The 14,939-nt window shown below is 41.9% G+C and overlaps 1 protein-coding gene across 4 annotated transcripts in view; it reads left to right on the top strand.

Moving 5' to 3' along the window:
- Positions 1-14,939, top strand: part of TDRD3 (tudor domain containing 3) — a 59,620-nt gene that overhangs the window by 24,470 nt on the left and 20,211 nt on the right. For all 4 annotated transcript variants that reach the window (XM_083435818.1, XM_083435820.1, XM_083435819.1 and 1 more), the window contains 5 exons: positions 463-597; positions 3,165-3,321; positions 5,384-5,509; positions 11,512-12,344; positions 12,718-12,843. In XM_083435818.1, coding sequence (XP_083291944.1) covers positions 463-597; positions 3,165-3,321; positions 5,384-5,509; positions 11,512-12,344; positions 12,718-12,843 — 1,377 coding nt within the window. The remainder of the gene's footprint in view (positions 1-462; positions 598-3,164; positions 3,322-5,383; positions 5,510-11,511; positions 12,345-12,717; positions 12,844-14,939) is intronic.

Raw genomic sequence — 14,939 nt, 5'->3', positions numbered from 1 at the left:
AATATTCTTCCTTCCAATTTCTGATTTAAGTTGTTTTTTATATAAGTTGTGGGATTCTCTCCCCACAGAGGTGTGTCTGGCTTCTTCATTCTGTGGCTTTGCACCTCTTTGCCTTTGACACCTGAAATGTGTGTTTTCATAGCCCACTCTGTTCTTGTAACTATAATCTGTTTTACATGTTTCTTATTCTGAGTTTTAAATTGTTGTAACCTACCCTGGGAGCTGTTTGTGAAGGTTGGGTAATAAATTTGAGAGTAATAATAATCCCCAATTATGCTTGTTAAAACCTTTTTACAGTATTTTGTGATTTCTAGAGAGACCAGAAGTGGAGCTAGAAATCAAAATTTTGTTTGCAGGAATGCTAAAAATGAGTATCTTCAGACTGGCTTTCCATAGTGGTTATATAAAGAAAGTTAGTACTGGTGGTACTGAAAGATTATTTTCCTTATCTCTTCTCTAAAGACTAAAACGTTTGGAGGAGGTGGCAGTACTAGAAGCAACCTCAGTGTGAGCACAGGAGGGAATCGAATCAGGGAAGTGTTCCAAAAAGAGAAGCTCAAGCCTGAGGGGAAAAATGAAGGTGTCTATCGAGAACTGGTAAGGCTGGAATCTCAGCAAGCCTTCAGACATCAGTATTTTATATGAAGGATGTTCAGGGGGAGGTGAGGGGATGTTTTTGTGCAAGGTATGCAGGCATCTTGACTACCAGTACAATTCCTATGTGTTATATTCCGTGGAGCTTACTGAAGGGTACTTCAGTTAGGATTGCAGCCTAACTCAATATTTGATTAAAGTAAAATGTTAAATTGCAAGAAAATTGAAAACCAATTGTCATGGCTGAAAGGTAACGTCTTTGCAGATATGTTTCTTATAATCCAGATTTCTCCCCCATACAGATGGATGTTGAGCTTTTCAACTATGAAAATATTGCTGGATTTTAGTGACAACATCATCATCAACAACAACAATCATCACCATCTATTTCTACCTCTCTCGTCTGGCTGGGTTTCCCCAGCCACTCTGGGCGGCTTCTAACAAAAGATTAAAAAAATACATTAAAACACGAATCATTAAAATTTCCCTAAACAGGGCTGCCTTCAGATGTCTTCTAAATGTCATATAGTTGTTTATTTCTTTGACATTTGATGGGAGAGTGTTCCACAGGGCAGGTGCCACTACTGAGAAGGCCCTCTGCCTGGTTCCCTGTAACCTCACTTCTTGCAGTGACGAAACCGCCAGAAGACCCTGGGTGCTGGACCTCAGTGTCCAGGTTGAACGAAGGGGGTAGAGACGCTCCTTCAGGTATACTAGGCTGAGGCCATTTAGGGCTTTAAAGGTCAGCACCAACACTTTGAATTGTGCTTGGAAACGTACAGTGGTGCCCCGCAAGACGAATGCCTCGCAAGACGGAAAACCCGCAAGACGAAAGGGTTTTCCGTCTGCAGAGGCGCTTCGCAAGACGAATTTACCTATGGGCTTGCTTCGCAAGACAAAAAATGACGAAAAAAAATCGAATTTTTTTTTTACTCCAAAGCCCCTTATTCTGAATTGCTAAGCTGCTAAAAGCATTTTAGCAGCAAAACCGCTAATCCCCCCCCCTAAAAAAGCCGTTTTTAGCCCTTTTTTAGCCAATAGCGCTAATAGCGCTACTCCGTCAATGGGCTTGCTTCGCAAGACGAAAAAACCGCAAGACGAAAAGACTCCCGGAACGGATTCTTTTCGTCTTGCGAGGCACCACTGTACTGGGAGCCAATGTAGGTCTTTCAAGACTGGTGTTATATGGTCTTGGCGGCCTCTCCCAGTCACCAGTCTAGCTGCCACATTCTGGATTGGTTGTAGTTTCTGGGTCACCTTCAAAGGTAGCCCCATGTAGAGCGCATTGCAGTAGTCCAAGTGGGAGATTACCAGAGCATGTGCCACTCTGGTAAGACAGTCTGCAGGCAGGTAGGGTCTCAGCCTGCATACCAGATGGAGCTGGGAGACAGCTATCCTGGACACAGAATTGACCTGCGCCTCCATGGATGGTTGTGAGTCCAAAATGACCCCCAGGCAGCACACCTGGTCCTTCAGGGGCACAGTTGCCCCATTCAGGACCAGGGAGTCCCCCACACCCACCCGCCCCCTGTCCCCCACTAAAACTGGTTTAAAATGTTGTTCTTTTGCCAAATCTGTAGTCTGGCATCAGCCTTGCTAGTAATTATTTAAAAGTCATTGTGGCAGCAGTGTGCAAGTTGAACTGTTCTTGCAAGCTGTGGCCAGGATCCAGAGAAATGCAAAGCTAGTATCCTGTGCAAAGCTAGTACCTTGTGTCTTTATTGAACAGCGGTTCCCTGTGCTATACTGTGAACTGCTTCTGAAACTGAAGGAGCTTTCAAAAGCAGTTTGGCATGGAGGTTAGCTATTCAAGAGGAATTTAAATGTTTGAGGTTACCTGTGCTTGTGTATCCCTCTTGAAATTGGTTGAAAAGCACTTTCAAATGCAAGAACCCAGATGGATACTGGGTCACTCAGCCAGGCTGAAAAGTGCCTTCTTTTGAATTCATTCAAGGCAGGTAGTAGCTGCTGGATCTGTGTGCAGCCCTGACAGTGAGAGGGCTGTGATACTTGCAGTGTGATTGCTGCATAAAAGACGGGTCTGTTTCCATCATAGTGCAACAGTTCACAATTCCCAGAACACACCAGGTTGTATTGAATGATGTGGGGATAGAAGTGTTTTCATCCCAGGCTTTCCTGACTACTCCAATCCATTGCAGTTTTCTGAACCTCCTTAAAAGACTCCCTTGAGTGGTGAGCATATCCTGAAATGTGGCACATGGACTGCAGTGGAATGGGAAGAGCTCCAAATTAGTGGGCGGCATAGGGATCACAATTAGGTGGTGGCATCCCCTACCTGCTCCTGCCCTCCTTGGAGATAATTCAGGAAAGACGTTTAATCAAAGGCAATAAATAAAGGGCATATTTCGATATTCCCTTTGTCTGTGGTTTGTATGAAATTATGACTTTGTAAGAAATTACTCTTAATTTAGCAAAACAGACTTGTCTTGTCTTGTGTGTACATGAAATACTAATTTGTGTTTTAATTTAATATATTCACTTTAAAAGTAAACAGTTTTATGGGGTACATTGTATCCATGGTTTACATTTATTCATGTCTTCTATTGCAGGTTGATGAAAAGGCTCTCAAACATATAACAGAAATGGGTTTCAGTAAGGAAGCAGCAAGGCAAGCGCTTATGGATAACAGCAACAACCTTGAAGCTTCATTGAACTTCCTTCTGAACAGCAATAAACAAATGACTGTACAAGGGCCGCCTCCTAGAGGTACAACTTTAAAGGCTGCTTCTTACAGAAAAGCATTTAAATAGGAACAATTTACTTCTGAACTACAACCAAAGGTTTCTTGTGGTTTTCTGTGAAGCCCCCAACTATAATTCCTTCCCAGTTAACATTGCTGTTGATGTGTAGAGCATGAGGCTATTGTAACACAGTACATAATGGATTTATAATACAACACCCCAAGGGATTCTGTAGTTGTGGTGCTGTAAAGCTTCTTTCAACGAATGTCTAACCTGCCTTAATGTCACCAAGGTCTTGAGAGTTAGAATGTTCTTTGGCTACCATGGGTTGAGCTGATGAGATCCTTCAGAGGAACATGGCAGACAGCAAGGCCAAAGGGGGCACATGAGCCCAGGAAATGACTTAGCACAAGGAACTAGGAAAAAGTTGCTTGGAAGAAGGGAGTGATACAGAGGAATGGTGAAAAGGAGCAGGAAAACTAGGAAAGGGTGTGCAGAGGTGCACGTATCTAGGAACCTTAAGGGTAAAGTTTCTTCTCCTTTTTCTTCATTAAATTTATATACTCTGCTTCATCCTAAGATCGCAGGGAGGTTCACAAGGTAAAAATACAGGATAAAGCACAAAATAAATAGAACAAAAACAGAGCAGCACCCCCACCCTGCCAAAAACACTTTTAAAGGGCCATAGAAAATTACTCAGCCCAAGGCCTGGTTAGAGGAACACTTTCACCCAGCACCTAAAGACATATGTTGAGGTCGCCAAACAGACCTCCCTGGGGAGAACATTCCAGAAATGGAGCCACTGCGGAAAAGGCCTGTTCTTGTGTTGTCACCCTTTGGACCTCTCATGGAGGAGGCACATGAAGAAGGGCTTCATGATGATCAAAGAGTCCAGATTGGTTTTTAGTAGAATTATGCCAAAAAGCAGTTTAAACAGAACCTCTTGGAATTTCTTCCACTTGGTTTAGTTTTCACATATGCTTATTTACAGTAGCAGTGACTGGGAAAGAGGGGTCAGAAAGGGAGGAGTTAATTCTTATCCACAGTGGAGATGAACACTCCATCACTGTGATCAGCACACTTTTTAACTTTGGCAGGATCTTGTAAATAACATATCTAATTTACCAATTCTTTCCTTACTTTCCTTACTATCACTGCTATGTAGTAGAATGTGCTAAATTACCAGCTTCTGTGTCTTATTCTACCTCAAAACGTGGATACTACAGAAGGTTCTTGGCTATTACTTCCACTTTCTTTTATATTCTGGCTCCCCATCCCACCCCATTTAGCTCATGGATTCTTCCTGTAATATTTGCAGTTAAATCCCACTGGACCTTCTATAGTGGTCAGGTTCAGTGACTTTTAAAATTTTGTCATGCATTGAAGAGGCAAGGCAAGCTTGCTGTTTTGGTCAAATAAGAATAGTGTTGTTACAGACTGCTGTATACCTTTTTTTAAAAGTCTCAGATAAATAAGTTTGAGTGGACATAAGGTAAAGGGTTCATTTTAATGGCTATGCCTGCCCTAGTCAGGTGATCATCTCACATGATGAGAGGGAGAAAAGGAGCTTGATAACTAGCTTGGTTCCCAACCTAGCTCCTCTCTCTGCTTTGGAGGGTGAATGTTTCTAATGGACCCATGCTGAATTGTGGGAGCTCCCTGTAGAATTAGAACCCTAATTGCTTACAGTATTTGGAATTTGCCAGAGCATGAAAAACTTACCTTGCATCCAGGTGCAAAGATTTTCTCTGAAATATATATCCTACTTTAATACACCTTAACTTGGTAGGTGTAAGATATTGTCAACAAAACTATGGAAAATGTCTTCAGCCATCTATTTCAGCCTTCCCCAACCTTGTGTCCCAGATGTTGCTGGAGAGCATTTGCCATGCTGGCTAGGGGCGATGCAGTTGTTCTCCCAACAACGTCGGGGAACACAAGATTGGTGGAAGCTAATCCAGTTGATAAGTTACTACATTCCTTTAAGGTTTCTCTGTATACCTAACTTTAAAATACTTTTAATTGCTTTATTTTTCAAGCTAAGTTCATTTGACTATAACTAAATAGGTTATATGATTTATCTCTAGGGAAGGGGAAAGGCAGAGGCCGGATACGACCTGAAGATGAGGAAGAACTAGGAAATGCCAGGCCATCGGCTCCAAGCACACTGTTTGACTTCCTGGAGTCTAAAATGGGTACTCTTGCAGTAGAAGGTATGTAGACAGGGTGGGAGTTTGCAGCTTCTTGCACGACACCATGAGTAGATCCATCATCCATATGGGTAGATCCACCTCCTTGGCTAGTTCACAAGTCCCAACTGCTGTACCTCGGGTGGGGCTTAGAAAACCTCCTGCATATAAGTCTCCAGTCCTTATAGAAAGATGCTGGAACTCTATCTCCTTGACTTATTTGCTCTCTTTGCTGTGAGCCTGTGTGTATGTGATCTTAGACAGTTAACTGGAATTCCTGTTGACCAAACTTTGGACCGTGCCTTGGTCTCACTCTGAATCACCCTGTAAGTGAAATCTGACTCTTGGCATCCTTCTGCCTGACAGCAGGATACGCACCATTGCCACACTGGACGTTTTAGTTCGAAACAGGGCACCCCATTGGCTAAGATTGATCTAGGGTAATAATCGATGGGGTAGGAGAAAGTGCTGGAGCAAATAGAATCTATGTACCATGTTGATTCAGGTGATTAGGGCCCCTGCAGAGTGATCCTCCTCCCACCCTGACCTCTGGGCATTCCATTGTACAGTGGAACCTCTAGTTATGAACTTAATTCATTCCGGTGGTCGGTTCTTAACCTGAAACTGTTCTCAACTAGAGGTGTGCTTTCCCTAATGGGGCCTCTTGCTGCTGCCAGCACACGATTTCCGTTCTCATCCTGGGGCAAAGTTCTCAACTTGAGGTAACTCTTCCAGGTTAGTGGAGTTTGTAACCTGAAGCGTTTGTAACCTGAGGCGTTTGTAACTCAAGGTACCACTGTACTGTATAGACCTAGTATTGCGGAGCAGGCATCACCTTGAACATTTATAGCTGTCCTCTTAAGTCTGAGTTTTCTTGGACATGACCTCTTTTGGGGGGCCAGCATACCCATCCAGGCAGATTTTTGCATTTTATATGAAATGTCCAGGTATGGGTCTGGAGCGGGGTCTGAAGTGAGGTCTGCCGCCTACGTTGGCACTGCCAGCGACACTGAGGACAGATGTTGAGGATGACGACACCAGACCCACATGCCTCCTCACTTGCACGTCTCCCAGAGGCCACATGGTTCTTCAGAGTGGCAGAACAGTAGACCTAATCCTGTGTTTCCCAAAATGGGTGATACCGCCCCCTGGGGAGGCTGCAAAGATCCAGGTGCAATTGGTGGGTGTTGAATAAAGCTGAGGGGGCGGTGGAAGCGACACCACCTCCCCTGGCTCCAGCGGTCATGCTGGAGGCCAGGGTTTTTCCCAGACTTGGGTGAGCCATTTTCAGCTTCACCCAGGCTCGGGAAGTCGATCGCAGCTTGCCTGCCTATTGGGCCAATGGCAGCTGAGCAATGGCGCCAGCCCCCCCCCCCCAATGGGGCGGATCGGACTGAGCCAGCCGGCTTCACTCTGGTACGGCCCATGGGCTTTTAATCTTGGGGCCTAGTTCACCTCATAGAGCTGAACATTAATAAGTTGAAGGCAGCGCACTAGGTTCATCCTTCTCATTAGGACTATTTTTAATGTTATTTGTAATTTTTATTTTAATATTATCCTTTGTTATCTTCATTTTGTGTGTGTAATGCAAATGTTACTATGGTTGATTTTAATAAATAATTTTATAATTTCGAGTTTCAAGGTGTCTTATTTACAACATTTTTCTGTGCTGTGGTGTAGGACAGAGGTAGAAATATAGATACATAAAGGATGCAAATTTGTCACTGCATATTTCTCTTTGTTCACTTAAGGACGGTGGATTTCCAGGGGGGCGCTGAGTATTTTATTTTTCTGAAAGGGGGGCAGTAGGCCAAATAAGTTTGGGAACCTCTGGTGTAATCCGTCAAGGCAGCAAAGAGGGAAACTTTAAAAGTGACTGGTTGAACAGATAACATTTTAATCCCAGCAAATGGGTTATCCACGGGTTGGCTTATACTTGGATCATCTAGTGAAAAGACTGGAATGTTTTTTTCTCCAAGACCAGTCCTGGTGGGACCTTTGGTATGCTGCCTTGTCTTTCCCACTCATGCCCAGAATATTAACCAAGATCTAATTAGAAAACGCATATTGGTCATCGTGGAGACTTCTTTCTGGCCAGGTTGTGTATGGTTTGTTAAAATGCCTTGTTAAAAATGGCTACAAACCACATTGGCTATGTTCTGTCTGCACTGTCGGAGGCAATATACATCTGAATTCCGGTTGCTGGGAATTACAAGTAGGGAGAGTTGCCGTAATGCTCATGTTCTTGTCTTCCTTTGCTTTGTGTTTTTGATTTTTCTTTAATGCTGTCAGATAATATTGAGATTTTCCAGTGTAAGAATATGCAGCTTGAAGTTGTTCTGAAATGTCTGTATATTATTATTCCTTAAATTCCTATACCACCCTTCGTCCGAAAATCACAGGGCGGTTTACAACATAAAAACACAAAAATACATACCATAGTAAGAAACAAGTATTCCGCCCTCGGTTTAAAAGACTAAGGAATGTTAACCAGCCAAAAGTCTAGTTATAGAGAAACAGTTTTGCCTGGTGCCTAAAGATACGTAATGAAGGTGAGCCTCCTTGTGGAGAGCATCCCACAAGTGGGAGCCACTGCAGAAAAGGCCCGTTCTAGTGTTGACACTCTCTGGACCTCTTGAGGAGGAGGAGGCACAGGACGAAGGGCCTCAGATGAGGATTGCAGGGTCCAGGTCAGTTCATATGGTTCATATGTTGGCTCCCCAACTATTTTGTATGAAGTGAAACAGTAAACGTGGCATTAACCTGAAGCTACTGTGAGGGATGTTACTGGTGTAACGGGTGTGATATTTTGCATTACAAATTATACTCTAATATGTGATAGTTGCATAGTTCCAGATAGTGGGATAAACAGAGGAAGTTTGGTATGTAGTGCGCAATTGGAAGACCAAGGGGCTAAGAGCTATTTCTTCCTTTAAGTTAAAAAACAACAGCACAAGTTTTATTCCGAGCATCTTATGCACTATATTGTTGATCTCTTCCAGTCATTTTGAATCCATTGTTGCAAAATTTAAGGAAAGGTGTCTGAAGTTACAGTTTCAAACACTTTAAGGGGGGAGGAGGGGAACCTGTGCACCATCTAGAAATTATTTTTTGAAAGAACTGCATTATTTGCATGTGAAGAAGCTTTCAGTATTCTTTAGCATTTTATTTAATGAAAGGTTTCCTTTTAAAAGTAGTTTAACTTGGAGTATTTTGAAGTAGTTTGACTACACGTAAAAGGAGATTTTACTTGTTATGGAACCACTTTCAAATTTTACAAAGAGATAGTTGTTTCAGCAGCTACTTGAGGCAGCCTTCCTGGAAATAAGCTTGTTGTTGTGTAAAACACAATTTATGAAGCTCCGAGCTGTGCTTGAGTTTTGTTACTCCCAGTTTCTGTGATTTGTTGTTGAATGTCCTTTGGCAATGCCTGACATCCTTAGCGATGTCTTGTATAGCTAGATGGAAATCTTGCTAATGGGAAAACTCAGCTTTTTCCTCCTTCAGATACACACTCCCCCCGCCCGCCCCCCTCCAAAAATGGGAAGCTTAGTTCCAAATGGTTTCAACACATGTGAACCACCCTGAGATCTATAAATGAAGGACAGTATACAAATTTAATAAGCAGCAACAACACTGACCTGGTGCAAAAACAAAATTGTCTTCTGCAGGAAATTTTGCAGAGAACTTTAATCCAGGGATGGTGGGACCTTGTGGCCCTCCAGATGATGTGGGACTCCAACTCCCCTCTGTCCCAGCCAGCATGACTAGTGACCCAGGATGGTGGTTATGAGTTCCCCATCTCTGCTTTAAGCTAAGAACTTGGGGATTGCTGCACAATTATGGGGCTTGCCTCAGGTCCAACACTCCCAGAAGTTTATCAGCAGTTCATTTTCGTAGCATAAAGGAAACTGACAGAAACTCCAACTCCACCCCACCATTTCCTCTTTTATAATTCCTTCTCCAGTGAGCCATTAGCCCAAACTCTCAAATGGCGTATATGCTTTTGCTGGACAGTAGTAACAAACCTAATTTGACACTTAAGAGCAGGACATGCTGTTTTGTCACACAGCTAGACATCTCTTCAGCTATTATGGTAAAATGAAATTGGGGAAAATAGCTTGGAAAATGGCTCAGTCTTTGCCTTAATTGCAAGACAGGAAAGCTTTTGTCTTATACTAGGTAGTTTTAAGATGACAAGCATTTCCCTTTTAAGTTGTCAGTCAATCATTTTATTCACTTAGGTTCCCATAAATCTGTGACCTTGAAATAATCATGCCAGACTAACCTCTTTCCCTTTGCAGAAAGCTACAGAAATTCATTGGGTTGGAAACATCTGCTGTGATGGTTAATAAAATCAATGCTTTTTTAATGGATTGTGGCTTTCAAAGTCCAAAATTACTGTCAGATACAAATAGTCTGAAGTGACAGGGTAGCAAAATTACACCAGTCCACTGACTTACCTGTCTCAAGGTGGACTCTGCCTGCAACAGTTCTAATGAATGTTTTTCATCTGTGCTCAGCCTGAATTAGTAAAATTTGCTAGGGAGATCAACCAAATTAGATACCTTGTACACTCAAGAATTCCAGCACAAATTTCAGACAGAATTAATTCAGCAATATAAACAATTGATTTGAGAAGGGGGGCAAATCTAATATTATTCAAAGCAAGGCATGCACCTTCAGAGTTATATTTAGATTTAACATAGTGTTTGTGTGTCTAAACCACAGAGCCTAGGGCTTGCCGATCGGAAGGTCAGCAGTTCAAATCCCCGCGACGGGGTGAGTTCCCGTTGCTCGGTCCCTGCTCCTGCCAACCTAGCAGTTCAAAAGCACGTCAAAGTGCAAGTAGATAAATAGGTACCACTCCGGCGGAAAGTAAACGGCGTTTCCATGTGCTGCTCTGGTTCACCAGAAGCGGCTTAGTCATGACCTGGAAGCTGTACGCCGGCTCCCTCGGCCAGTACAGCGAGATGAGCGCTGCAACCCCAGAGTTGTCTGCGACTGGACCTAACGGTCAGGGGTCCCTTTACCTTTTTATCTTACCAGGTGCACCAGTATATGAATTCTTTTCATTTAAAGTAAGTGTTGGACACAACAAAGAAGCAAACGTTTATGACTTCTGCTTTTTTACACTCTGCTCAACAATAAAGATTGGGTTTGCTTCGCTTACTATTTAAGCTAGACCTGCACAAGATGAAGCCTGTGAATTGTTTATAGTCTCTTTCCTGGCCATTTCACCCCTCAGCCGCCTGGATTTAAACTACCTTTAGGCTTGTGGCCCTTTCCTTTCTCCTTGATGGAGTTAAGAAGTTACAGCCATTCCGTGGTTGAGAGGTTGTGGTCATTCCATGAAATACTTTCCTCTGAGGCATTGTTTTCATTCTCCCTTACGCGATTTGCCAGACATTTGAGTTGAGCGGACTATGGTTACCTGCAAAATGAGAAACATCCCAAACCACAAACCCTTCAAAGCATGGTTTGGTAGCAGTTGCTGATTAGCGGTAGCCATAGTTTGCTCTATTAACAGCTTCGAAATCAAGAGCTTCGTGTGCTTAACTTTAGGCGGCTCATGCCCCCAGTGTTTAACTCCTGTAGCTTGTGAAAAACGTCATTCAGGTTAATACCATATGAACACTTTCCCACGTGTCTTGCTAACATAGATTATTGACATGCTTCTTGATTGCACCTTATAGAATAGTTCTATGAGAATGTTTTATTATTATTATTATTTAAGTTTTATTATGTTGTGATTTTATTTTATTTTTTAACCCCCTTTTTAATTTCATGTGAATTCTTGACTTTTATGTGTAATTTTGGCATCCTAGAATCTTTGCTGAGAGGCAGGATATAACTAAAATAAATATAGGTTGAGAGTGGCAATGTGACCTTAGACTCCATGTATTATTTATACACCAGATGATCAACTACATATCGGTTGTCAAATATCTAAACTGTCTTTAGCAATTAATATGATTTGATACTGATTAGCTGTGTCACTAATAACTGTTGTTTTTCTTTTGTAGAACCAAAGTTACAGATGTCGCTGCAGCATCAGGGGCAGCACAGAGTAATGAATACGGAGCAAAATGGCATAAAAGTGTATAGTCAGCAAAGGCATGTTCCTCGAAATGACACCAGGCAGCCAAGGAACGAGAAGCCACCTCGTTTTCAGCGAGACAGTCAAAATTTGAGGCACGCCATGGAGGGGAGTGTATTAATGAGAACCAGAGCTTCCGAAAGACAAAATTCTTTGGGCCCTGAGCAATGGATTGAAGAGAGAAATAGGTGTGATAGACTTTATGCTCGTAAAGATACTTCCTATCCCACAGCTGTTCACCCTGGTGACTTTCATTTTAAGCGGGACATCCCAGTGCAAAGCAGACAAGGAAAAGTTGCGTCACCCATGGAAATGAAAGAGAATTCTGCTGCTCAAGATGCATCTGACAACAATAATCAGAAACAGGGAAGTAGGGAAAACCAGATACACCATCCTGACAATTTCTATGATAGGAAAACACTAATGCTAACAAATGAAACTTTAACTGGCTTAAAAAATGAGCAGCACTTTGGCATGAACATAGATTATCAAAACCCTGTTAGAACTGATCGTTTTAGTTCTGTACCAAATGGCGATGTGGAGCATTTTCAGAAAGGAAGGAGAGTTGGACCTATTAAACTGCCCGCACCCAACATGGCCACAGCATTTGATGTAAAAATGTACTATGATACTGGGCCCAAAAAGAGATCTGGACCCATCAAACCAGAAAAAATGGTGGAACCCTCTACTTCAAGAGAATATGGGAAAAGCTGGCAACCAGGGGATGAATGCTTTGCCCTTTACTGGGAAGATAACAAGGTATGCCCTACGCAAGTCAAATTCTGTTGCTTCTGTTTTAAGTGCAAGAGGCGTCCACCATTCATTTTTAGGGTGATTTGTCATCTTTAATTTTTAATTCTTATTCTCTAGTATGTAATGCAGTTTGCCAACTCACACCTCACTGATTAAATTGTCCCGTCATTTAATCAGCTAAAGTATTTGTTGATTAAATTGCAGATTTAAATCTTTCACTAGGAATGTTTTAAAAGAAAATGGACAAAGTTACTATCAGCTGTTTCTTATACATTTTTCCTAATCCTATTACAGATTGGTTTTTATTACATGGTTTGTGAATATATTGTTGCTTTTGCAACTAAAATATGTGAACTTCTGTTTTAAATGTCTTTTCCAGTTTTATCGAGCAGAAATTGAAGCTCTTCATTCCTCTGGGACAACTGCAGTTGTTAAGTTCTGTGATTATGGAAACTATGAAGAGGTGTTACTAAGCAACATCAGACCCATTCAAGCTGACACCTGGGTACGTGATAATAAATTGTATACAAAGAGATAAAGTGCATAGTTCATACGAACAATGAAGCCATAAACAGATGACTGGTAATCGTGCAGAGAGTTTGAAGTAAAAGCCTGAAGAAGAGAATTCTAGAACTGGTTTAAGACCTTCTTTATTACATATCCATCCATAACAATGCCTTAAAGAATCTGCATGTGGTCTTACACTCATGTAATAAAATGTAAATTGTTCGGGCAATATTCTCGAGTCACTAGCAAAATAATATTTATATGAAAAATTAACAGGATGCTTTTTAAATTTGCTCTGTCAAATTAAGGGTTCTGATGGACAGCTTCCATATGGTTCTGTTTTAGTTTAGGAGATGATGAATTCATAAGTCTTAAATTCCAAAGGGTTTTTTAATCTATCTGTATGTCAGGTAAAATTAGAGCTGCTTCCACCATTGTTTTAATTGTGCCCATTATTTTGACAAATGCTACTTAAGTATATTAGATAGCTACAATAACTATAAAGACCTACGTGCTTCATAAAATATGCCATTCTAAAAGGTCTTATACAACATGTTCATGGAAAGCTCTATTTAGGTAAAACTAGAGTTTAAAAAACCCTTTTGTTTAGTGCACGTTTATTCAAGAACAATTGGGTTGTATCCAGTGAAGCCCAAACTGCCTCCCACTCAATTAATTCTCAATTTCCCATTCACACTGCTCCCCACTCCCGATCCTATAGAAGCATCCTTGCATGAGTACAGCATTGGTTACCACCCACTGCTTTGAACTCCATTTTACTAAGACTGTCTGTATAATTGGCTATGATGACACTTTATAACTATCCTGTTAATGGTACACAGAAGAGTGAACGCTTGAATTGGCTTTTACATTTTCAGTCCTTTCTGTGCTCTTTCTGAGTTTCTTTTGACAACCCAGTAGAAAAATTAAAAATCCATTATGGTTTTTTATAAATTTTATGACTTTAACATAGCAGTTCAAGTAGTAATTACCAGAACTCGTGCTACATTTTTTCATGCTGCTGATAATTCCTCACATTTTATTCTCTTTCATATAGCTGCAAACATATTATGTAAAGTGGAGGACCTTGTTTTTCTTTCCATACAAGCTTCTGCATTCTCTTAGTACTAGTTTCTTCTAGCAAAGAGGTTTGTTCTGTAATTCAGGATGGAGACAGTCAAGTGATGTCTAGAGTCTCCTGCTCTTTTCCGTCCCATCAGATTAGCTCTCAAATTCTCTGGCATCCAGCCCAGTCTGAAATGTATCATGTACTGTCACAGTCCCTGTTGTGGGTCCCCATGCAGTTCTTCTTGCACGACTCCCAGATTTCCAGACGACATTGAAGTAGGTTTAGAAGCCATCAGTGCTGTCACACATTTCTGCAGAATCTCGAGATAGGACCCAGGAGCATTATGCATCTCATGGTTTCTAGCATCTTGGTCCTGTGCAACATTCAGAGCCTCAGTTGGAGGCAGCAAAGAACGCTGCAGGCCATATTGTGGCAGCCACTGCAAAACCCAACTTTTGTCATACCTGTTTCCTGGCCTAGAGACCCAGTGCACTCATCATTCAGAATCTGTTTAGTTTTCAGATGTCCTGTGGATATCCAGCAAAGAATTTGGGTCATTTCAGGATGAAATAAGAGAACCCACCCAAAGCTCTCATTTGTATGGATGCATTGCTAAAGATGAGTTATGCTAGTTCAGTGTTCGTCTGATTATGGGCTTGGTCAGCCTGTTGCCTGATCTGAGGGACAACCCTGTGCTTTTGTTGCTTGTGGTGGCTGCAGACATACCAGTTCCAGCCAGCGTGCTTCATTATGATACTATGGTCATACACAGTCTATAGCATCAGGAGGAAGACTGGTAGGCAGGCCTGAAGCAGCAGCAGCTGCTGCAAGTAGCAGGTGAAAAGACAAGGACAGAGAAAAGAGAGAGGAAGAGGCTCAGTGAGTTGGAGGCAGTCTGTTGAAGGACAGGTGTGTGTGCCACACCAACCCACACCCCGTGGTTGCCTTTTCTAATTGTCTTGCCTCAAATTTTACATAATGAAGATACTCATAATACACACACTTAAATTGACATCAAAGCAACA

Source organism: Podarcis tiliguerta (genome assembly GCF_965153285.1).
Source record: "Podarcis tiliguerta genome assembly, chromosome: 4".
NCBI classification, from domain to species: Eukaryota; Metazoa; Chordata; class Lepidosauria; order Squamata; family Lacertidae; genus Podarcis; species Podarcis tiliguerta.
This window is presented reverse-complemented; position numbering and strand designations above follow the sequence as displayed.